The sequence below is a fragment of the Suillus plorans genome (genome assembly GCF_016647745.1).
Source record: "Suillus plorans strain S12 chromosome Unknown HD556scaffold_5, whole genome shotgun sequence".
Lineage (NCBI taxonomy): Eukaryota > Fungi > Basidiomycota > Agaricomycetes > Boletales > Suillaceae > Suillus > Suillus plorans.
The window spans coordinates 293100-316101 of NW_024537389.1; the positions used below are offsets into that span (position 1 = coordinate 293100).

At 48.1% G+C, this 23002-nt stretch overlaps 8 protein-coding genes across 8 annotated transcripts; 2 read left to right on the top strand and 6 right to left on the bottom strand.

Moving 5' to 3' along the window:
- The first annotated feature begins 12 nt into the window (after positions 1-12).
- Positions 13-1557, top strand: HD556DRAFT_1331889 (t-SNARE). Its single transcript, XM_041301784.1, has 7 exons — positions 13-225; positions 275-327; positions 391-494; positions 561-744; positions 814-923; positions 983-1203; positions 1256-1557. Exons 1-7 carry the CDS (start codon positions 32-34, stop codon positions 1464-1466), a joined length of 1077 nt encoding a protein of 358 aa, XP_041165615.1. The 5' UTR covers positions 13-31; the 3' UTR covers positions 1467-1557.
- Positions 1558-5388: 3831 nt separating this feature from the next.
- HD556DRAFT_1262942 (peptidase C1B, bleomycin hydrolase) lies at positions 5389-7463 on the bottom strand (the record flags this gene model as incomplete). Its single annotated transcript, XM_041299072.1, has 7 exons — positions 6810-7463; positions 6594-6755; positions 6190-6543; positions 6039-6141; positions 5946-5989; positions 5790-5894; positions 5389-5730 (listed from the first exon to the last, which is right to left on the bottom strand). Exons 1-7 carry the CDS (start codon positions 7242-7244, stop codon positions 5389-5391), a joined length of 1545 nt encoding a protein of 514 aa, XP_041165616.1. The 5' UTR covers positions 7245-7463.
- A 2566-nt stretch (positions 7464-10029) lies between these two features.
- Positions 10030-12551, top strand: HD556DRAFT_1429519 (Sodium/hydrogen exchanger family-domain-containing protein; the record flags this gene model as incomplete). Its single annotated transcript, XM_041304819.1, has 12 exons — positions 10030-10071; positions 10287-10337; positions 10394-10426; positions 10481-10733; positions 10784-10885; positions 10945-11115; positions 11172-11210; positions 11274-11426; positions 11477-11758; positions 11870-12007; positions 12067-12401; positions 12453-12551. 12 exons carry the CDS (start codon positions 10030-10032, stop codon positions 12549-12551), a joined length of 1698 nt encoding a protein of 565 aa, XP_041165617.1.
- Positions 12552-12987: 436 nt separating this feature from the next.
- Positions 12988-13974, bottom strand: HD556DRAFT_1227368 (uncharacterized protein; the record flags this gene model as incomplete). Its single annotated transcript, XM_041297160.1, has 3 exons — positions 12988-13014; positions 13067-13681; positions 13747-13974. The coding sequence occupies 3 exons, from the start codon at positions 13972-13974 to the stop codon at positions 12988-12990; spliced, it is 870 nt and encodes a 289-aa protein (XP_041165618.1).
- Positions 13975-14309: 335 nt separating this feature from the next.
- HD556DRAFT_708459 (uncharacterized protein) lies at positions 14310-16002 on the bottom strand. The gene is made up of 7 exons (XM_041311369.1): positions 15589-16002; positions 15431-15527; positions 15285-15380; positions 15131-15223; positions 14969-15078; positions 14819-14910; positions 14310-14762 (listed from the first exon to the last, which is right to left on the bottom strand). The coding sequence occupies exons 1-7, from the start codon at positions 15920-15922 to the stop codon at positions 14520-14522; spliced, it is 1065 nt and encodes a 354-aa protein (XP_041165619.1). The 5' UTR covers positions 15923-16002; the 3' UTR covers positions 14310-14519.
- Positions 16003-16082: 80 nt separating this feature from the next.
- Positions 16083-17717, bottom strand: HD556DRAFT_1227491 (Ssl1-like-domain-containing protein; the record flags this gene model as incomplete). The annotated part of the gene is made up of 7 exons (XM_041297166.1): positions 16083-16290; positions 16345-16690; positions 16739-16917; positions 16964-17069; positions 17118-17347; positions 17399-17514; positions 17562-17717. 7 exons carry the CDS (start codon positions 17715-17717, stop codon positions 16083-16085), a joined length of 1341 nt encoding a protein of 446 aa, XP_041165620.1.
- Positions 17718-18208: 491 nt separating this feature from the next.
- Positions 18209-20331, bottom strand: HD556DRAFT_1489320 (cytochrome P450; the record flags this gene model as incomplete). Its single annotated transcript, XM_041308777.1, has 12 exons — positions 18209-18299; positions 18354-18620; positions 18667-18691; positions 18741-18797; positions 18848-19037; positions 19089-19102; positions 19159-19279; positions 19327-19442; positions 19495-19646; positions 19703-19891; positions 19946-20075; positions 20127-20331. The coding sequence occupies 12 exons, from the start codon at positions 20329-20331 to the stop codon at positions 18209-18211; spliced, it is 1557 nt and encodes a 518-aa protein (XP_041165621.1).
- Positions 20332-20819: 488 nt separating this feature from the next.
- HD556DRAFT_708789 (uncharacterized protein) lies at positions 20820-22991 on the bottom strand. Its single transcript, XM_041311371.1, has 2 exons — positions 22322-22991; positions 20820-22273 (listed from the first exon to the last, which is right to left on the bottom strand). The coding sequence occupies exons 1-2, from the start codon at positions 22904-22906 to the stop codon at positions 20933-20935; spliced, it is 1926 nt and encodes a 641-aa protein (XP_041165622.1). The 5' UTR covers positions 22907-22991; the 3' UTR covers positions 20820-20932.
- Positions 22992-23002: the final 11 nt, after the last annotated feature.

Sequence of the window (23002 nt, forward strand, 5' to 3'; positions counted from 1 at the left end):
ACAAACAACCCCATACACAACTTACTCTGGGATGTCCACCGCAGGCTCGTCGTCATCGCCAGCGACGCGCTCGAGAACCCTGCTCTTTATCTCATTTCGTGATTCAAGAGCACCCTCAACACGTTTCTCTCGTTTACACTCATCCTATTCAGATGATCCATATGATGAAAATGAAACACTCATACATCCTGGCTCCGCACTTGACTCGCAGTTGCCTCCCAAATGGTACGTTTCATTTCGTATATCAGACTACCTTTACTCAATTTGAACAAAGGGTTGATCTTTCCGACCAAGTCGAAGAGATCTTGGGCGGAACACAAGTTAAAAGTGTGTTCCTGGTATAGTCTCTTTGCGGCTTCAATGACATCATCTCCGTCCTTTTTACCTTAGTCGTCGCTCTAGAGAAGCTTCATGCAAAACATGTTCTCCCCGGCTTCGCGGACCGGACGGCAGAGGAGCGAGAAATCGAAGCGGCGACCACCGAAATAACCAAAGTACATCCATCCTCCATGGACTTCCTCGTGTCTTACATTCGTCCCTTTCTTTCCCCTCGTGGATAGGATTTTCGACGATGCCACACTTTAATTCAACGTATCGGTACTGAACAGGACCACTCATTTCCCCCTTCAACTCAGAAAACTCAGTTTGAAGTCCTCGCGGCTAAAAATGTGCAACGAGGCTTAGCCGTGAGGGTCCAAGAACTCAGCTCAACCTTCCGCAAGAAACAGCGTGTCTATATGGAACGTAAGTCTTCTTCCCCATCATGTTTACGCGAACCGATCATTTCTATGACCGCATTTTCGCCTTCATCAGGTCTGCAAGGGCACGCGATTAAGAATCAAGATCTCCTGATTGCGTCTGGGACTATTTCCTCAAGAGGATCCGAGGGCTTGACTGCTGTTGATGAAGACGTAGAAGCTGCGGTGAGCAACGATCAACGAGCATGTCTCCTGTATAGCTAAATTGTTATTCCCCCCTGCAGCAAGCTCAGATTCTAGATAACACGCAGGATCATGATCTCCGTTCCCGCGACCGGGAGCTGACAGAAATTGCAAACTCAATAGCTTCTCTAGCCGAATTATTCAAGGATTTGTCCGTCCTTGTGATAGATCAAGGGACCCTTCTTGACAGTATTGAATACAACATCGAACAGACTTCGGTAGAAATGGCCGAAGCTGTGAAAGAGTTAAACCATGCAACACGGTGAACCATATATACCCGTAGTCATCGTAGCGCCCTAACACCTCTCTTACAGATACCAGAAGAATACGGGCCGTCGGAAACTTATTTTCCTTCTCCTATTGATCATTTTTGGGTTAATCGTTGTCCTGATCTTCAAACCTCGTCGGTCATCCTCTTTAGGTTCTCCACCTACTCCAGATTCAGTGATCTCCACGGATACTTTTGTTTCACGTTACTTTCATTCACGGACATCCCTCAGTCATTACGTACGGAATAATACTTGATTGAGGGTCTGGTTACCCTGCACGGCATGATTTGTGTGGACAATCTGCATCAGTCGTTCAATGAAAGCGGACGCATACAGTGCTGGGCGTCAAAGGTCAGCTTATATTAAAACTTGCCCCTTTCGTGCCAACCGTCACCCCTGACGTTTCATTTGGTTATCACGAGGTCTCGCCACTTTGAGCACTTGGCCCTCATCGATATGAGATCAGTAGCGCTTTTGGTGAGGCTGCGTGCCTTGTCTGGCGAGCTCATTGACACTATTACTCTCTGTAACACATTTCGATTCTTAATAGGTAATGCTGCCCCAAACATCCGGGAAGGTACAGTCTGCTCATGGTCAAACTACCCATTGCCAAGTCGAAGCCGTGGCCCTGACCTTTTTTACTCTATGCAGGATGGTACGTGTAAACTGCGTTGCCCCCAGGCATCGATAGCGATGTTTCATTACGTCGGGTCGCAGGTCCTTGCGCTCTTCTCTTGCGACCATCACGTATGTCCGATGACAGATCCAACCTAACTCCCAACCCTCAAACTCAACGGAGCAACCTGAACTCTGTCACCGCAAGCTGGATCGTGTTCGACAGAAGTAGAAGGTCTTCCCTACCTCGGGCGCCTAGTATGCAAAACCTTCTGTGCTCCGATTCGACATAGAGGGATTCTATATTGCCCTCTGCATCGTGAGTACCATACCACCGGCTTCTGATCTGTGCTGATGCCCTTCATGCTCCCGATATATACATAATAGGCAGAGCGTGATGGAACGCAAAGGAAATGATGTGCCGCCGATGGTTTTGACATCTGATACATTGAATGTCCGACATGGCGTACTCTCCTCCCTTGACCCAAAAGCGGTCGAGGTGTCAATAAGAGGGCCGCAAGAAGTGTCGATGTGACAAGATCGTGTAGCTTGGGGAGGGCTCTCAATCGTGTATTCCCTCGCCTTGCACCCTCTGAACAGGATATCGTACATTGGCTTTTATCAGTGTCGCAATTCTGTATTCTCCACGTTCGCAGCAACGATTGGAAGATTTGCAAGACATCAGCCTGCGCCGGCGATCCGAGGGTGATTTCTCAAGTTCCGGGACTTGGTTCCTTGGGATTCAATGTGCACATGGCGATGGGATCAAACTGTATCACGAGAGCAACGGGTAAAATGCTCTCTACTAGTTACTCTCGGAGGCTGAGAATCACTTGCACAAAGCACGAGTCACTCAGATTTACGACGATGACGTAGGTTCATCTTGCTCATCGGTTTCACCAAGATCCGTCCACTGATCGGTATAGTGGACATCGGACGAGTCTGTCCGCAATACTCGCTGGGCGTAGAGTCTTTTTGTTCACCGAGATCCGTCCATTATGCGTCTATCCTTAATACTCACATGACAACGAACATTCTCGTGTTTGTCTAGTCGACGATGATACAAATACCGAGCGACAGAGAGCAACACGAATTCTGTAAACCCGACATCAGATCCGCGGCAAGTCCGTCATGATCATGTGGGTCCACCCTCAACCCAGAAGAGGTACCAATAAACGACCGTGTTGCAGAGGATGTGGTTGGTCAATCAGCGGCGATCAAGATAGACCATATCTGACGGTGTCTGACAATCTGCTAACCAAAACTAGCTCATCTACTCGAGACAGCGTCATCGTCATCATTCCCTTCACCCCGGGCCCGATTTACATTCGACTGTTTCAAATCAAGGCTTGACGATTGGGTCGCTGCTCAATGTTCATTATTTTAAAAGTCCGTTTAGTCATTTCGTAAGGTATGGTTCACGTATTTCGTATTATCATATGCGACATACTGAGTACTTCCCAGTTGAATATTCGATACCCATGCATAGGCAGTCGTGTCATCTCATAGCGAGGGATACTAGTGGCTTCAAAGTGGTCGACGATATTTCATACAGCACTTCCAGCCTTCGAGATAAATCCCCCGGGATGGTACGACTTCTTCCCGGGCCAAGATCGGAGCTCTGTTTCATAACCCCAAAACACTTGCATGTGCTGGACAATTAAAGTATGTAAGTGATGCGATACTTGATAATGATAACCAAACTTCTTTCCTAACGGATATATGCACACATGATTATCAGAGGCGTTATAGGCGTTAGTCTTCTGTGTCAACGTGCCCTTGCCCGAACTCCACACACTGAGTCTACGGTCCGACGTATCCATATGTGATATGTCCTTTAGGCTTTTTACAAAACAAAGTTTCTATCGCGTCTTACGCCACGTGGCTGACAAAAACGGGATGCGCAAGATTGTGCTATCAAACGAATCATCATGTGCAGAGACATGTTCCTGCACAAAGACGTCAAATTTACGTTTTGCACAACGTTACTGCTGTAAGTCGGGAAGTCGCAAACAAATGACCTGTTCGTTTCAATTTGCTGTAGTGGTCTGCATGCACAGATCCAACACCGATATTGTCTTATATGAAAATCGTATCACAACTAATAAAAATCCCCTCCCCCTCCTGATGCGTTTTCGCGCCTTCTTTGCCCTGGCAACATTTATCACGGTCTGCTGATTTGATCATCGAATATTGATGCACGTCGAACCCCTGCCCGCTGGTGCCCCCACATGCGAGAGGTAGATAACATCGACTGATAATGTGTTGATCTAGTTCTTATATCCTGCAGAATATGCACTAGGAAATGCGAGCCTGAGGGACACCAGCATGAAGTTACAAGCACTCTGTCAGACTGTTCGACGAATTAACGCCTTGCGAGCGTAACTGTGTATACCTGTCGCGTACGTATATGAGAGCATGTAAACGAAGTGTGCTCTTCTCCTAACTTACGTAAATGTATTACCAACATGAAACGATGATGTTCACCGTCGTTTCGACACCTTCAAGTCATCGAATCGAATTTGTGCTGATCTTGGTGACAGTCCTTCGGGTTCTTCTATGTGCACATGATTGAGCCACGCGTCAAAGTACCGGGCAAGCGCCGTGTCCTTCCATATATTGCGCATGCACCCCGCGCATCGTGTTAAAACCCTTGTCACCCTTCAAATGCAATGGTCTTAAAGTATCCCTTCAGTGCTCGTGGTCTCCTTACTACCACTTCCCGTCCTTCCCGAGTCACGTCGTGCCACAGTCGTGGCCCCGGTCTTGGCACAACGGGAGCCGCACGGAACTTGTGACGGTGTCGTTCTGCAGCCACATCATGTATTTCAGTTTGTCATTCAGCACAATGTCAACTGAAACATATGGTCGACTGCAGTCAGGACAAATAACACGACTTGAGTTTTCTCCTCGGATTTTGGGGTGCCTCACTGATTGGACAGTCTGGGTGGCGGACGAGGGTGTGCTGGTTGTTAACCGCACCATCTGCGACCCCGAAAACATGGATAAAGGTGGTATGCTCCGTTGATTCTGTCTCTTTTCGTCTTTGGATTGTTTACTAGGCTGATGAGATCATCGGCCCATCGGACATGCAGCCTCCAAGAATAGGATCTCGCATCACAAGAAGATTGTTCATCGTTGCTCATGTATATCAAATGGTAGCCGTTATTATATTCGGACACGCCCAAGCCGTACTCGCACCCTGATGTTGACGTAGCAATCCTAGAAGAACCGCCAGTAGGCATGTTATCATTGTGACTCCGTTGCGGCGACGTAAGAAAGCTACTGTATCATCTGCGTCAGAAGGAACTTCAAGTGATCGGAAGCTCGTCGAGGGCGTGCAATTTTTGTCATGGGCCTAAGTCGTGTCAAGATATGCAAGGCAACAGGCCCTCATCGTAGTTCGGTCTCAGTTTTGGAGTACCACATCCAACAAGTCCTCACCCGCAAGGTTTTTGGGGTGGCATTCATCAATCTACAAACATATGAATACATAATACGTTTATAACATCAACATTACATGAGGTTGAGGTATTCATGCCAAAGCACCCTGGGTAAAACGATCAGCATCTTGCATCTGCGAAATAATAATGTCTTACCATGGGGTCCCAAGCAGGTAGCACCACACTCTCTCCCGACTCAAAGATCTTTACATGCTCCTTTGTCGCGAAAGACTTGTGCACCACGACCTGGAACACAAACTGGTCGAACCACTTGTCACTCATCACATTATGGCCCTGCACGCCACTGTCTTCACCCCAAGAGTTCTCCACCTTGAACCGGACGGGGCGACCAGTCTTCTCATCCACATGTACGCCGGAGATGACCATCGCATGTGTCATGGCAGACTCGTTGGTATCCAGTCGCTGGGCCTTGGTAAGTCCCAGTGTGATATTGAATGCTTGCTGTAATGGGAAAGAAAGAGTTGTAAAAAACTGTTATTCGTATGTTAGAATCGGCTTACTTCGTATTCGAAATAGTCAGTGTCCATGATACCGACGCCCTTGCTGGAGTCGGAGAATTGGCCTACATCACAACCGAAGAAGACTGGCTGACCGGCCTTGATAGACTGTGAACGGGGTCAGAATCAAACCAAGCAATCAAAGGATAAATTTCTTACTCGGATTATAGCCTGCTTGAGCTCATCGATCTCAGTGTTCACGTCTGCTAGCGGTTAAGCTCCTGTAATACAGACAGGACAAACACGACTTACACAGAACAGGTCGTCCGCCCCAGATGTTACCGAGCTTATTCACGGTGTATAGTTTGTTGTACTCATTCCGTGGGTCGTTAATGAGGGAGAAAGACTCCGCCGGCTTGAGATTTGTGAGTGCACATTCGTTAAGATCGTTAAATGCACTAACCGAGAACTTGGCTGTGAAAGCCTTGTAGAACTGCAGAGGAGTACCCTCCCATTTCGCATACTTGCCATCTTCAGTGTAGTACTCCCAGGTGAAGGCAGCGTCGGGCTTGGGAGGAACGCCTAGACTTGCACTCATAATGGTATAAACTTCTTGCATAAGTTCCTCCTTCTTCGCACGAAGAGTCGAGAGAGCCGATTCCGGCGAGATGCTGTGATCGCCCTTCAGCGATGAAGAGAGCGCGCGAAGAGTGAGAGCATGCTCTCGGAGCTTCAACTTCAGAAGGGTGTTGAGGGGACTCGAGGCGCTTGAATGGTACGACTCGGGGTAAATTGGCTGAGGGACGAGACCATATGTCTGGAAGAGGTTGAAAACATGCCATACTATTGTCTGTAAGAAAAGCGTACCTCGAGTAAGTTGAGAGCCATGTCCCATTGACCACCGTCGCTGATGGGGTCTCTCGCGAGGAAGTTGACCAGGCGGTCATCGACAGGCAGGTCTGCATTCTCGATAGAAAGCTCGAGGTAATAGTTGGACTTGTTCAACTTATCCCAGAAGAATAGGTATGACTATAGCACCATGTGAGTGAGAGCTGGCGAGAACCAATGATCATAAACGGTCACCTGGGAGAGCTGGAATTCCTTGAGCTTTAGCTTCCTCATGACTTCATATCGAATGACATTGGTCGTTGCGAAGAGCCAGCATCTACCACTGGACTTCTGGCTTGTAACAGGCGCGGTTTTGAACTCTACCTCGTGATTGAAAACATGAGGTATCGCAACCTGTGCCGGACGACTGACAAGGGTCGACCTTAAGTTGTTGTTGGCAAGGATTGTGCGGGTAAGTTGAATTTTGGGGTCCGCAGCGGCGGCGGACTCCCAGGCGTCAACATTAGGCAGTGAAATTGAACCGTCAGTTGCCAAGGGCGACGAACCCACTGTGTGTGACGCGGAGCTCTGTGAGCGAACAAAGCGTTTCTCGTCGAAGGATTCAGATGAAGATGTCGCGTCCGGGGTGCCCGAAACTTGAGCAGGAACCTTAGATACAGATGAACCCATCGTTGCAAGGATTTAGAAGACTTGACGCGCGTCACAGTGTGGGGTTGTAAACAAGTTGTAAACCGAGACCAAGACCTTTATAGCCTGAGGTCGCTTGGTATTATTATTGGGATTAACGCGATTGGGTATGATAAGCTTCGGAGCACGCTGTCTCTTCCCTGGCTGGCCTGTGATTGGTCCGGAGAAAATGGGCATTGCGTTGCATCACCTACGTGAACTGTTTCAGGAACCTATGTAAGCACTAGTAATAGAACTGTCTTATCTACCAATGATTTGGTTATGTCTCTCATAATAGATATTTAAATGCGCCTTTAAACTAGCGCAAGTCGAGCACGGATTCGCGTCGCAGTGTTTGCTCAGCGCTGGCTGAGCGCTGAACTATGAGAATCATGGCATGGTCATTGCACATGGTAAGTCTAGGTGTTACCATCACTTGGTGAAGTGACGTGGTAAGCTAGGAGATGAAGGTTTGGTAAGGTGTACATATGAAATTCAGTCGGACAGCTTTAGGTAATGGTTGAACGTTGCGCCCCGGAACGCGCAGGCCTGGGGCTGACCCCGCTAATCATGGTCGGCGACGTGCGGAGGTCTGTGGGCAGCGAGAAACCACGTTGGATTATGCTACAGAGTGCTCTTTAGTGAATTACGTTTCCCTGATTGGCAGGCGGGAAGCGAGACGAGGTACTTATGTAGAATGCAGTCACCTATGTCATTGAGTCGGGCAGGGGCGAGAAACGCGTTCCGTCATCGTGAAAACGATTAGGTACGCGCTGTTCTGCCCCCATGGGGCACGCTGTTTCCAAATCGGTTCCGGGCACTTTTGTTGTCGGCATTGATATTGACGTGAATCAGCACATGGAGAAACACCAAACATCTTTTTAAACTAATAATCGCGCCTCGGGGCAAGATGGATTCTACATATTAGCTAGCTACGATGTTTTCCGCATCGAAAATGACAAGTGTTTTTCCTCCTTACTACTATGGCCGACGGTAACGTCACAGCCACAATCTCCTTTTATATTTTTCGGAAGACAGAGTTACAGCTATCTTCATATCGATAGACCAGAATCACTTGACCGCTTTTAAATTTGTTCATGGTTGGATAAAAGCAGCTAGCATGTGTTGCTCCAATAAACAAAGGCATCTATCGATATGGGAACTCGGCCGATGTTCAGTCTGCACGACCACGATTGAGAACCACGGTGCGGCACAACCGGCACCTGCTAATTTTCAAACTCCATGCTTCGCCTGCCAAATCTCTCCGATATACTGTAACGCTTGCTGAGGCCTGGCTCAATTCACACTTCTTGGCCTTACTACGTACCTTCACCACCCCTCTAAAGCTTTCTCCAAAGGCTCTATCGTCTGTTTCTTTCTGCCATGATGGATTTAGAGTCCGTAATAGACTGCTCTCTATCATCACAAACTCGTTTTTGTATGTGTCCACGTCAGGTTCAGCGTACATTTGTCTTGGTAGTTTTGTAGTCTTGGTTCGTTATATATGCATCTACTCGTCACTGCCTTTGCTACTACGATGCTCAGTCCGACAGCTTATTATCTGCTGTAACCTATCGTGTTCCATAGTGATAACCGTGTCAGTGTGGAACAAAATAAGTTACAGCCGGTCAGCAGATATACCAAGATTGTTGCGATTCTCTACTATATATTGCTTAAATAACATTCTCATTTGTTCATCGGTTATCTGATGGTTACTCATGGTGTTTGAACATGCTGATTCTCGACCGCAGTTCTCCTAGTAAAAGAGAAGGTTTCATAGATCATTTCTATGCGTTCTCTCCATACATATCTTCCCCAGCTTTATATCAATGAAGTCGTCCTCGGAACTGGCTTTGGGATCATCATAGGTCCTCACGTCGCCGACGTATTCACAACCGCGCGCATGGGGACCTTTAGGAAATACTATATCATTGGAGGTAATGCGCATCGTTCTCGCCACCGACTTGTTCGCGACGGGAGTCAAATTACCATATGCATATATGAAAGAACATACAAAAATGGCTATGAAGATCTTGTAGAACTGCAGAAGAGTACCCTCCCACTTCGCATACTTACCATCCTCAGTGTAGTACTCCTAGGTGAAGGCAGCGTCGGGCTTAGGAGGAACGCCTAGGCTTGCACTCATAATGGTATGAATCTTGTACATAAGCTCTTCCTTCTTCGCGCGAAGTCGAGAGAGCCGATTCCGGTGAGACGCTGTGATCGGCCTTCAGTGATGAAGAGAGTGCGCAAAGAGCATGCTCTCGCTTCGACTTCAGAAGGGTCTCGAGGCATTTGAATGGTACGAGTCGGGGTAAATTGGCTGAGGAACGAGACCATATGTCTAGGAGACGTTGAAAACATGCCACACTATTGTCTGTAAGGAAAGCGTACCTCGAGTAAGTCGCGTTCAGGGTGCCTGAAACTTGGGCAGGTGGATACAAAAGACTCGGAAGACTTGACGCGCGTTGCAGTGTAAGCAGTGAGCCAGACCAAGTCCTTTGTAGGTCGCTTGGGAATATTAATGGCATTCGGAACACGGTGTCCCTTCCCTGGTCAGCCTGAGCCTGTGATTGGTCCGGAGACACTAACCAATGCGTTGGCCCCATCACCTCCGTGAACCGTTTCAGGAAGGGCCCGTGTCAGTACCGTATAAGAGAACTGTCTTATCTACCAATCGTCCCTCATACTAAATATTTAAACGCACTTTTTGAGTGTATAGGGTCTCTATCTCTTGCCAAGGCCTTGGTCAGACTCGACCGAGAGTTTACTCAGCACTAGCCGAATCATGGGATTCATGGCAGGGTCTTTCACGGCATTGCTGCACGTGGTGAGCTTAAGCGTATCGCCAATAAATAATTGGTGAGCTTGGATTGTCTCGGACAGCCTCCATCCACACTTTTTATCCTTACTGCGTTCACCATCTCTCAAAAGGTTCTTCCAAAGGCTCTATTACCCGTTTCTTTCCGCAATAATGGATTTGGAGTTACTGCAAGTCCGTAATGCTGTAGACTGCTCTCTATCATCACAAACTCGTTTTTGCAGGTGTCCGCGCCAGGATTGGCGTACATCTGTCTTGGTGGTTTTGTAGTCTTGGTTCGTTATATTTTCCTCTACTCGTAGTATTTTAATATGCTGATTCTCGATTGCAGTTCTCGATGGTATCCCTCCTGGTAAAAGAGAAGGTTCGATAGATCACATCTATGTGTCCTCTTAATAATGATTCATACCTTCCGCAGTTTTATATCAACGAAGTCGTCCTCGGAACTGCCTTTGGGATCATCATAGGCCCACACGTCGCCAACGTATTCACACCCCGCACATGGGGTCCCTTGCAAAATACCATAACATTGGAGGTAATGCGCATCGTCCTCGCCACCGGCTTGTTCGCGGTCGGTGTCGAATTACCAGGTGCATATATGAAAGAACATGCAAAGAGCTTGCTCATAATGGTTGTGCCCACCATGGCCTTTGGCTGGGTCGTTGTCGCCGGCATGTATATCCTCGCCAAGTTAAATTTCATTCGCTGATCATCATGACAGGCATCATACAAGCGCTGTTTCCGGAGCTCAATTATGTCTCATCTCTTTGCATTGCTGCTTGTTTGACCCCTACGGACCCAGTCACATGTGCTGCCATAACTCGTTAGTCCCATCAACCATGATATCACAATTAGTAATTGATGTCTAAATATGTTCTACAGGTGGTAAATTTGCTACTAAACATGTCCCTGTGAATATTCGTCAGATATTATCTGCGGAATCCGCAGCGAATGATGGTCTTGCGTACCCGTTCCTTGCGATATCCATTTACCTCACCGTAGAGACATCCGTTCGAACTGCTCTCGGCAAGTGGTTCTTGGTGGGATGGCTATGTTTGTGCTCTCTTTTATTCAACGCTTCATAGGGTATTCAACATGTCCTACAATAGACCAGGTCATACTTGGCACTGTTTTAGGTGCCGTTCTAGGTCAGTGAAGTTGCTTGATCATCTGTGTGCATTGATCTGATTGCATTTATATTTGTGGTCCAGGCCTTCTATTCTCGAAGCTCATGAAGATATCCCACAAGAGGGGCTTTATTGATCGTGAATCATATGTGGCACAGTATTTGGCTCTCGCCATCTTCACTATGGGAATCGCGAGCACCATTGGTGCTGATGATCTTCTTGCAGCATTCGCGGCAGGTCTGAGTCCAGATTACATATATGATCACTAGGGTCTGACATCCATTTAGGTTCTGCAATTTCTTGGGACGGTCACTTCAATGTACAGACAGAAGATGATGTATTCTCTTCTGTGATAGACTACGTCTTGAACTGTGGCTGTTTTATCTACATCGGTGCTTGGCTACCTTTTGACGCCTACAATTCTGCTGAATATGGCATCACCCCTTGGAAGCTCGTTCTCCTTATGATCACTATTTTGGTTCTGAGGCGAATTCCACCCTTATTGGCACTCTACAAGTTTGTCCCAGAGATTACTTCCTGGAAGGAAGCGTTGTTCTCTGGCCATTTTGGTGAGCAGTTCTCTTGGTCATGCTGTCGCTTTCATCTAAATCATGTATACAGGTCCAGTAAGTCAGTTGAATACCATTTCTCATCATCCATTAATTCGTCCTAGATGGGAGTCAGCGCGGTTTTCGTGTCTGCCTTAGCTCTTACGCGTTTGCCAACTCCGGAAGACCCGCCTGCAAATCAAGCCCAGTATCTCGCAGCAGTTATCCAGCCTATTGTTTCCTTTATCGTCCTCGGTTCTATCATCGTTCGTAAGTACTGTCATGGGAGCGTCTCGTATTTGTCGCTAACTTACAAGGTACATGTACAGATGGCTTATCTATTCCATTCTTCAACATGGGTCGTGGCGTACACTCTCATACGGTCTCGTTAACCATGACGTGGACCAGCCGTAATCGTGCTACGGTCCCGGATTGGGTCCTTTGGGCCCGCCGTGCTCCGGATGTTGTGGAGTCAGCTGTGGATGAAGACGTAGAGCGAGGTTCCACCAGGACTCCTAAAGACACCAATGAATCTGCTGTAAATATTCCGGACACCGGTCCCCCGGATGTCCTAACCTTCGAGGATGTTCATGGGGATGTCGTGTCAGTCATGACTAGACGTCATAGTCGTGTTATAGATGACTCTTCTCCAGAACTGGTGCATGTCAGTGTTTCATTTTCTATACATAGTCCACCTAACTAAAACTGGCTGCAGGTTGAGGCTATCGACAACCACACTGGACCAGGGAATTTGGGTAATGGCGCTTCGGATGATAATCAGATTAAGAATGTGCGCTTCCCGACTGCTCAATAACAACTACCGAGTGTCCGTGGACTGGCATGTATAAATCGTACTGACTTGTGCGGTAGTCGCGACTCGTCATGTTACATACAATATCACGCTTACCACGTTGAAACCCCTCTTTCCTCCTTTGCATTCCTCGCTTCCTCTACCCTTGTACACTCCACTTTCCTTAGTGGTAGGAATAATGGCATGCACGCGTTCCCAAAGATGTTACCCCTTGAGTTACATATGTCCGTGCAAAAAATAGTCAAGGATTAATAAACACAAGCGAATATGCAGCGGGTATGTATGCGGCAAATGGTCCAAACACTATGAAACCTCTAGACTATGGAATACATATGCAATGGCGCAGGTTAGCCCTGGATGCGAACTACTGATATGGTACGTGTATGCGGGGGGTGTCCACAGAAGTGTATGTAGGGAGGTTGAAATCGACTGGAGTAGATCATTCAAAAGGATTCGTACGTCCAGCCTGAAGCAAACCCGTCAGTACAGTCAAATTCCTGAGTTGAAATCTTTCCCACCTGGTTATCCCCTCCCCGGTCGGGTCCTTCGTTGCATCCACATAACCAGTCGTGCCACCATCTCACCTCCTGCTCAGGTTCTATGGGTTCCTGACGCAACATAGGTGGAGGTGTGGATTTCATGGGAGTCATGCGCGGTCTAGCCCCTTTAGGTGGTGGTGTTAAAGGCGGCGGTAAGCCTAGCTGCTGTGGGGGAGGAACAAGCGTTGGCGTCGGAGGAAGCGTGGCTGCCTGCAATGAGTGGGTATTCGAGTCCAAGTCAAAAGTTTCGGTCATCACACTAGACCGCTTCTTCGAATCGACGAGGGGGAACAGTGTCGGGGAGATGAACCCCGGTCCTGTTTCAGATGGATGTAAGAACGGATTCGCAGTTGCGGGAGGGCTCTCGATATCGTCGAGTGGCACTACGTCGATAGAGTCTCTAGATTGAAGAGCTCGGTGGTTCCCCAACCCTCTTGCAGATGATCTGGTTGACGGCCGCTTCGACAGGAGCACGCTTGCCCTGCGTGTTACTTCTCCGAGTAAAGATGGACCACCCCCGCCTCTATTGAGGTTCGCAGATTCTCGTGCGGCTCTCCGTCGTTCGCGTTCAGCCAACTCCCATTGACGTAGGTTCTATCAGGATAGAAGCAACGTTTTAATGATCCGAACACTTATGAGAGGGAACGAAAATAGCGCACCTCTTCTACGCGTCGCGTCTCGGCTGCATCGTCATTCATAGGAGGGTATGACTCTGAGCTAGGGTTTTCTATGATATCTTCGTCTAGTTGTTTGGCCTTTCCCTTCTCTGTGCTCGTACTTGAACGTGGTGGTGAAATGTCTTGCGAGTCTCGCTGGTTATTATCCTGTGACCTTGAATGAGTATGACTGAGATCATCTTCAAAGGTTGGAGGTGAATTAGAGGACATGTTGTCGAATGCAATTGAAGAGGACGGAGAAGAAGATACCGTGGATGGCATCCGCTTTGTTCGTGGTGGTCTGTAAGGTCCCCAAAGCCCAATTACACAATATTAAAATGACGTTTACTCAAAAACCGTAAAATTCTCACAAACAAAGAGTAGCCTGTGTACATAATTTAGCCGCCAAGAGCACATCATGCATCATCGATGCATCAATCGCAACGTTATCAAGTTTCAACGCTCGACCGCTTAACTTAGAAACAGAGCTACGGTTGCTCAGCGCCCAGCACTTAGGCCTCAGCGCTCAGCGCTCAGGCCTCAGGGTCCAGGGGCCCTGGCACTTACCCGTCACATAGATAAACCGCTTGAATATCTAACCACTCATTTTTATTCGTCCTGACAGCACGGCCAAGAATACTAATTAAGGTCCATTCTAAGTATACCTATATAAGAGGATATGATGTGAAGAGATCAGTCAGTCCGTGGTGAAAAATAGTCCCCGGTTGACACATAAGACTCAAAAAGCTCAAGGCGTTTGTACACAATACCCACACCTACCGATGACCCGATTGCATCATCATCTCATCGTATACACTCCCGTTATCATCTGACAGGCACTGCTGTCTCAACCCGCTCGACTTGTGGACCGAGTGCTGGACCATTGGTGTGAACGACTCTTCTGATCCAGCGCGACTGCAGACTGTACTCCGGTTGCTATTGCCGGTGCCGCCAGGGAGAGACAAGATGGAGGTGCGAGCAATTTCCTTCATTTGCATGATGCTCTGGCGGAAGGCATTCTGCATGATACACATTAGAAAGACGGCATCAGAAATGCGGGATGCGGAACACTTACCTGTTCACACCAGTACTGGAGACGCTTTTCACGTTCCTGGTCACGTTGACGGCGGTGAATCAGGAACAGGGCAAGCAGAGTGGCAAACATGCCTAACATCCCGACCCTCGGGTCAGATGTCGTTCAAATTTTCAAAATAATGGGGCTGACCTCCGAAGATACCAGCTCCGACCACGGCATATACCCAGGTCTTGAAGTATTTTGGCGAGTCGGAACCCAGACCACAAACGCCTTTACCCAAGCAGTTAAATGACGAACATCTAGGCGTCCAGTCAATATCACGATGCATCCTACATCGAACTCAAGACATACTCTTTGTCTGCATCACAGGTCTCCCCAAGCTCTTTCGCCTGAATGCAAACCAACGACTGCGAATCGCAATACGACCCAATTTGACAGTTGCCTCTGACAAAAGGAGATGAGCACCGCACTTGGAAGGCCTGGGGAACACTGTAATTCTACTCACCGTGACACGATATCAACAAACTCGTTATCTCCCGCATAGGCGATGTAGGCGGTGTTCTCGACTTCGCAAGACTGGCCAACTGTGACATTTGCCCACCTATATCAAACAGTCAACACACAGTCGTCCAATACCAGTTTCCGACTCACATGCAGACGTTGTTCAGACAGATGGAACCATTTACGTTACGGCCGTACTTTGAAGGATCAGCTAATTGCTGCCAATTTGGAGGCGGCTGGCATTGGTCTGCGGAGTTAACACGGAGTTAGCGAACATAACCACATCATGGAGCTCCGTCGTGGCATACCATCACGGTTGAGCTGGCATGCACTGCCAACAGGCAGCCAAGGCTGGCACGCATCGCTTTCGTCGGGACAAAACTGCCCAGCAGGACACAGTGGTGGCACCCAGTCGCCTGGTGTATACCCAAATGGATATTGGTCTTTTCTGCAGCCTTTCAGTTCACAAGTGCCCTGCGACGACGAGCAGTATGTTTGTACGTCGCAATCGCTATGAAATTGAAATGTGCCAAATTCGAGGCGGTTGTTCGTGATAGTGCAGTTCTCGCCCTTGGTTTGATTACCAGCGTAAACGAAGGTGTTCCAAGAAGAAAAAAAGAGTGTAAGAGATAGCAACAACATCACGGGGGAGGGTATCGAGAACAAAGAAGAAGAGACACAAGGGCCATCGAATTTGTGCTGGCATCACATTACGTCAACCAGAGTTGGCCGTACCGATTTAGTTCCGAACTGTAGCGAACTGTATATGTAGTAATAATAAAACCTCGTGCATCGTACTATACTATTTGCCACATCCTGGGCAGCAATGTATAACATCGTGAACAAATACATCGCACTCTGCACAGAAATCATTGTGACAATCGGGGCAGCGGTACCTACCCCAAGGACTCATACCCTCCGAAGTCGCTGCAGTTGACACTGAGGTCGAAAATATCCTTGCACACGCGTGGCAAGCTGCCTGTAGCATGGACTCGCCTTCCATTGATGTTCTGGGATCAACATCATCAATGATACAGACATAAATACACTAAGATATCACTTACACAGCTTCATACGGTTTCACCGGGAATAAATGATGATAGCTCCGTGCCAAGTGAGGTGAGCTCACGATCATGAGTCCACAGATATCGCAGTCGGTCGGGACATCGCACACTTTCGCCATACATCTCGGACACAAGAAGCCTTCGCTCTTCATATCCGAATGACAGGCACATAAGCTTGGTGGTGAGGAATCAGGAAGTCGAGTAGGAAATCCCATCATCATCAAGTCGGCAGCTGGGTTTGCTCCTGGCCCTCCTGCGCGAGCGACGGCTCGCTGTGCAGGAGGTGGAACGAGCTCAAACAAGATGTCTTTGAAGTGCCCCTCGTTCATGGCCACGCCAAATTGACCTGCCCTATGGATGAATCAACATATTTCATATAAAACATTCTACTTACCACCAGTCTTGTCACATAAATCTCTGGATATCTTCATTTCCGCAGCCAATGCAACGACCGATATGCGTATTTTATTCTTTACGCAGGCATCCAGGGTGTCGTGAATATTTCCAGGGTCGCATGTCGTCAGAGAGCCAAAGATGATAAGGATCTCTCGTGAAGAGTGGGTTGGCAAGTGACTGCATAGATCAAAAATAAGTTCCAAGCGCTAAGGAACTGATGTACCTCATGCTACTCCGTGCCATCTCGATGGCATTTTGAAGACTTGGTTCACCCGTGGGCTCAAGTCGAGTTCTCTCGCTGAGACATTTCAAGACATCTTGCGGATTTCCTGGTAGAATGAGTATGTTACTTGTTAAATCACCCTGCAAAAACTTACCAGACATCTCCCCGATCCTTTCGCCAATACCCGCACGCATACCAACGACGCCAATCTGTCCCAGAGGATTCTGGTCAAACCACTCTACCACAAATTCCCTTGCGTACTGAAGCATGAGATCAAAACGAGTTGGGCGCATGTCGCGGTCCATCATCGCCGCTGAAAGGTCGAGGAGGAGAACCAGATGTCGGATGATCGTACGGCGGATAGCAGCAGCAGGTGCAAGCAACCTGGTTCACTAGGTCAGTGAAGCTACAGTGGGAGACGTGAAATGGATGGACCTCCTCCGCCTCCCCCGCGCCATAAGATCCTCCACTGCGCCCTGCAGACTTCCAGCCTCATCTTCCTGCACAGTGTCCCATGAACGCGTATAGGATGCCTCCCAGGTGTACGCTTGCTGTAAAAATATGAATATAGCTCCTTGATGAATACTACCTTGCTGACCTCCTTCGCTTTTGCCTTGCCTTTGTCCTTTTTACGTTTGTCAGTGGCTTTGCCCTTTCCCTTTCCTTTCCCGCGGTGTTCAGCATCACCGAGCAAGGAAATGTCTGAATCAGAATCTACGTCCATGAAATTATCATCTCGATTCCTGGGTGCCATGGCTGAAGCTGGGGCTTTTCGTGAAGTGAGAAAATGAAGCCTTGCAGAAATGACTCGGTCGTCGGAAACATATGCATCTTTGCGGTGGCTCGGTGGCAATTACTCTCAAAATACTGTACAATTGTATATTGATTATTATTACTAGTACTAGCAATAGTTTGTTCACATTTATATCGTGGCTATTCTAGTGGGCGCACGGTGTGCATATCGGCTCGGCCTCGTTCATCGGTCACGGCAAGAAGCAGCCTGAGAGTTCAGTGCATGACCAACACTCAAAAGATAACAGAAACTGAATGGGACAGTCAGTAGAAAACTTCGACTAGCAACTCCAACACCCATCACAATGCATACAGTTCCGGAGGTGGTAAAGACAGAAGCATGATACCGAAGGGTTCATAATATAACTAGGTACAATGACAGAGCCTCCCACTTGAGTGGGTGTCGAGGACTCGCTACTACACCAATAATACATCATCATTCATCGATACAGACTAAACAGATACCTTGATCAAATACTGCAAGGCCGTGATATCCATATCCGCATTCCTCGGAGTGATACTGCAAGGGAATGGCAAAGGGCGCCTAACAAAATCGATAAGCTATCTCTCCAGATAAATCCTATTGAACCCCACGCACACAGTAAGCCCTGTATTCCAGCGTGGCTCGATCTCAATATCTTTACCAGTCTCGTCTTTGGCCCTGGAGAAATTGAAAACTGCAAGCAAAGAGACCATGCCAGACCATATAGAAGCTTCGGCGAGATGACGACCAGGGCATATCCGTCGCCCAAATCCCCACACGAAACTCACAGTATCGTCTGTCAGGGTGCCATCTGGGTTCAGGAAACGGTCAGGATTGAATTCGGACGCATTTGCGTATTTATCTTCGTTGTGGCACATTGCCCTGAGAAACATTGAGTTACAAACCACAAAATAATCGATCTTCGTACCAAACATTCGGGGTGACTGTAGCACCTGTACTGCGAATGAACGTGGACTCCAGGATGAGAAGAACCTCGCACACCTTTGGGTATGTAATAACCTTCGTAAATGTCGCTTTCGACAGCAGCATGCATGATCGCTGTAATAGATCAATAATCCAATTCCATTGTGCCGAGGTGAGCGACGCACCAAGAGGGAAAACTGGGTGCCACCGTAAGCACTCCCGTAAAATGGCGTCAATGTAGGGCAAGGATGGACGATCGTGAAATGTGGGCAGTCTCTTTGGGCCAACCACACTATCAACAAGTTTTTGCGCTTTCTGTTGTACATCTGGGTGGAGAATCATGACCAGCATGAAATTCATCAACACAGCAGCTGTCTAGTACTTGTCAGCGTTGGACTGAATCACTAGCTGTCGCTTTCGGCCTACCGTCTCAGTGCCAGCTGGCGAGACAATCTCGTTCAGCCTGACAAATTTACACTGAAACGTATTTCCTCACCTCCAAGAGCGGTTGCTGCGGATTCCTGTATTGCTTTCTTCTGCCAGGCAGAGTCGCCGTGGCCATCATCAAGCTCCGCCAAATGTTTAGCGACCATGCAAGGAGAAACAGATCCCATAGCCTGAAAAGAACTTGAGAAAAAATAATCTCACAAGATGTTGCATTTACCAGACCACGCACTGTGTGCGCAAATGGCCTTTCCAAGTTTTCCATAGCCAATTCCTTGGCTAAAGGTGAAATTCTCTTGAGACGCATCCCAGGCAGCCAAGAGGGGAGGTAGAGAACTGCAAATTAGAGGGTAAGAAATTGGTGCATATGATAAACGACCGAGCATACGGAAAGGATAAGCACTAAAAACGGCAGCTACCTCTGGTCTCAACTCTTTCAACATGAGATCCAGAGCCAAGGTTGCGCGCTCAATCATGTAGTCATGACGTCGTGCTGCATCATACGAATACACGGCGGACATGATGACTGAACCTGAATGGCTGGAGAACTGTTTGAATACCAAGGTACTCGGTAGATGGGCATGAAATCTACCCACGCTTCAAGATGTTCCGGATAGTTCAAAGGATCCTCGAGGAGGTTTAATAAAAGGTCATGGCTTTTGTCTACTTGCATGGGCTGAAAAGTGGGGACTGCGTCTTGTCGGAAGGACTGATGTAAAATTTTGCGCTGAAGGCGCCATCTACTACCATATCGCATAAAGGCGGTAGTATAGTCGACGCCAAATCTAAGAATTCATGGCTAATTAACAAGAATACTGGAGAATTCGACTAATTCATACAATTCATTGGTTGCGATCTCTGGTCGGTCGGAGTAGTTATGTGAGCGATGCTCAAGGAGGTCTCTTGCAACCCGCTCAGAGTTGATAATGATATTGTCCTGACCAAAAAGCCGAGTATATACCACGTCACCTGGGAAACATTGATTACTAATGGTGATCTGCGTTCTAGGGGACAACTTACCGTATTGATTGCCCCATGCCTTGTAGGTTAGCCAAGGGGCGGTCACATCGATTGCCAGTGCACTACCTAGGATTGGGAGTAAAGCTGGACCAGGTGGTAATTTACCACTGTGAGGCAGCTTCGGTTTGGCAAAGTAATTTCTGAGTACCAAGCTGATGGCAAAGGCAGCAGAAACCAGTCCAAGCGCACTGAGAGGGTCCAACATGGCGAGTGTTAATAACACAAAGTGAGCGCTGTGGTAGGTGGAGTTTTGGGGTCTTTTATATTCATAACTTGAAGGGGTGCAAGACAATTTACCTTAAACGAGCATTCAATTTGAAGTACGTGATGACCGATGAACCGGAACGCCTGATGTGTGACGGAGCAAGGACTCCATCTGAGGGTGACAACGCACCATAATAGCATTATGTTAGCAATCCAAAGTAGAGCTGATCGCGGTGAAGGTCCAAGTAGATCGAAATACTAGAAAACACTCAGGCTAGCGTCAATTGCATCCGAAGTGGAAAGACCTCAACCACCGCGTCATAATTATGTAACAAACTCACCGGGCAGAACTGTTTCTGCTGGTAGAATCCTCCCATGTGCAGGAGTTCATTCTACCCCTGCCCTGCCAAGTGGCAGGATGGCAGAACCTTGAGGTACCGGAGCATGCGTGAGATGAGTCCAGTGCAATCCTAATTGTATCTACCCAGGCACAACGGTATCGTGATACAGTTTGCGGGGTCCAAGGTGGATTATCTATTTCCAGATCGTCGTCCTGCTGGTTGCGCTCGACTCCAAACTATCAATATACTTATTCTACAAATCTAGACAACGTACTCACGGTCGACAGCCCCTAACTGAAGTACATCCTGCCAAACACCCTCCACCCACCTGACACACTCATCTACTTTTACAAACACTTCCTCTACAACCTTCCTCAAGTACTCATCTTCGAAACCTTGCACCCGACCAATCGTCAATTGAGGTGTCTCTCCATCATAAGCCGCATCAAATTCTTCTGGATTTAAGACTATCGCTATCCGAGCTCGCTTCTCAGTACGCTTGCCATGCTGTCCTGTCTGCATTCTGGGCACCGGTCCCGTATGCGCTCCAGCTTGTTTAGATTCCGACCGTTGATGCCTGAGTGCATCACCCAACGCTTTCAGTATCCGTTTCTGTAGTAGCATAAACACAGGGTCATCATGGTTGAGTGTGCGAGAAACAGCAGCGCGAAGCCTGGTCTCTTCCTCTCCAGAGAGCATGGCGCCATCCAGCTGCCGTGCACGAACAACTTCATCTGCAAGATTCACAAGCTTTGTGTCGCCTGAACCCGGTTCTTCTGTGATTTCGGCATTGAGAAGGATCCACAGCCGCTCCATGAAGCTCATCGCGTCATTCCCCTGTGCACCTTGAGGCACACGAATTAAGGTGCGTAGAGAAGCAGCGATCACGAGGGCTTGTAGGTAATTCTGAATTTCGAGTAGCGCGGGAGTAGAGAAGAAAAAAATCGGTGGAAGGGAGTTCTCATGGGCTTGTGGCTCTTTGGTTGGTAATTGACAGGATATAGGGGTCGATGATCCTAGCGCCAGTACAAGTCGCATGATCCATTTGAATTGCGGCTCAGCAGCGACGCCGTTAACCTGAAAAGACGGTTGGTAGTCCCCAAGCCATACTGGCCAGATACACTCTATCCGCCAGCGCTTCCAAATATCCAAGATGTCTTTGCGTTCTTTGGTCTTTGCCTGTTTAGATATCATAGACTGTAGCTGCTGCTCAGTCATGCTTCCCAACACGAACTGGGAGAGCTGTTCTCTCATAATGTCCGAGATCCTGAGTATCGACTTCACTGTGTCTACCACTAGCGTGGCCAATGAGATAGGGCGCGATGACCGGAGGGGAGGTTCATCCAGTGAACGAAGAAGGTCATCGAGTTCTTCGTCCTGAACTGGCGCGCAACGCTTGCGCAGAGAAGTTACAACCTCACGCAGATGCATGACAGCTGAATTTAATGGGGAAGACGTCGGAGGTAACGGTGAGGAAAGTGTGGTAATGACAGGACTCTGAGATGGGAGAAGAGGTGTCAGTGCAATGAGGAGGTCTTGGTACAGCGATTTAATGCGCGGTAGCTGACAAGAAGGCTCTGGATTTGAGAGTGATTCCACAGCCTAGAGAGCCCTCAGATGGTAGAATATCCGAAACATATGAAGCCGCACCTCATCCCAGAAAGCTTTATGCACGAGATCCTCAACTTTGTCGCGCAAAGTAGGTTTTTCAGCGTCGCCCTCTTTGGGTGAGCCAGACAGCATTGAAATGAGGGACTTTCCTGGAGGGACAACGCGCTTTGGATCTGTGGCAAGCAAGTGATGGAAGTATGTGCGATTGAGAATTTCTACCAGCTCTAGGGGAAGCAATATTGGATCAGATGTCGGAATGAGGGGGGACGGTGCGAATTCAGGATCTGGATAAATGATTGAAAAAGAATCCTGTGATGCTTTGCTCGCTGGATGAGAAGGTGCGGGTATATTGCCGGTGGCGGGTGTACGGTCTGATCCCTTGGACGGTCGAGTAGTCAATAAACTGCGCAGCGTATGCAACAGTTTTTCGTTATCTTCGGATATGTCCCATAGCCCTTGATCCTGTAGCCGTTGGAAATCTCGGATAAGACTGTCCCAAGTGACGCGCTGAGTAATTGCTTCGTTGTGGTGCAAGTCTGTTAACAATGAGATGGTGTCTCGAAGTAAAGCATTATCTGGAGCAATCTCTGCTTTGGCCTTAAGCTTGGATAGAATGGCCTCCATATTGGTCGATGACGAGCTCGACACCTTGCACGACCTAGAATGTGGTGGTCGATGCAAGGTCGATGACAAGTAATTACATCAGTACCCGAAAGGAGA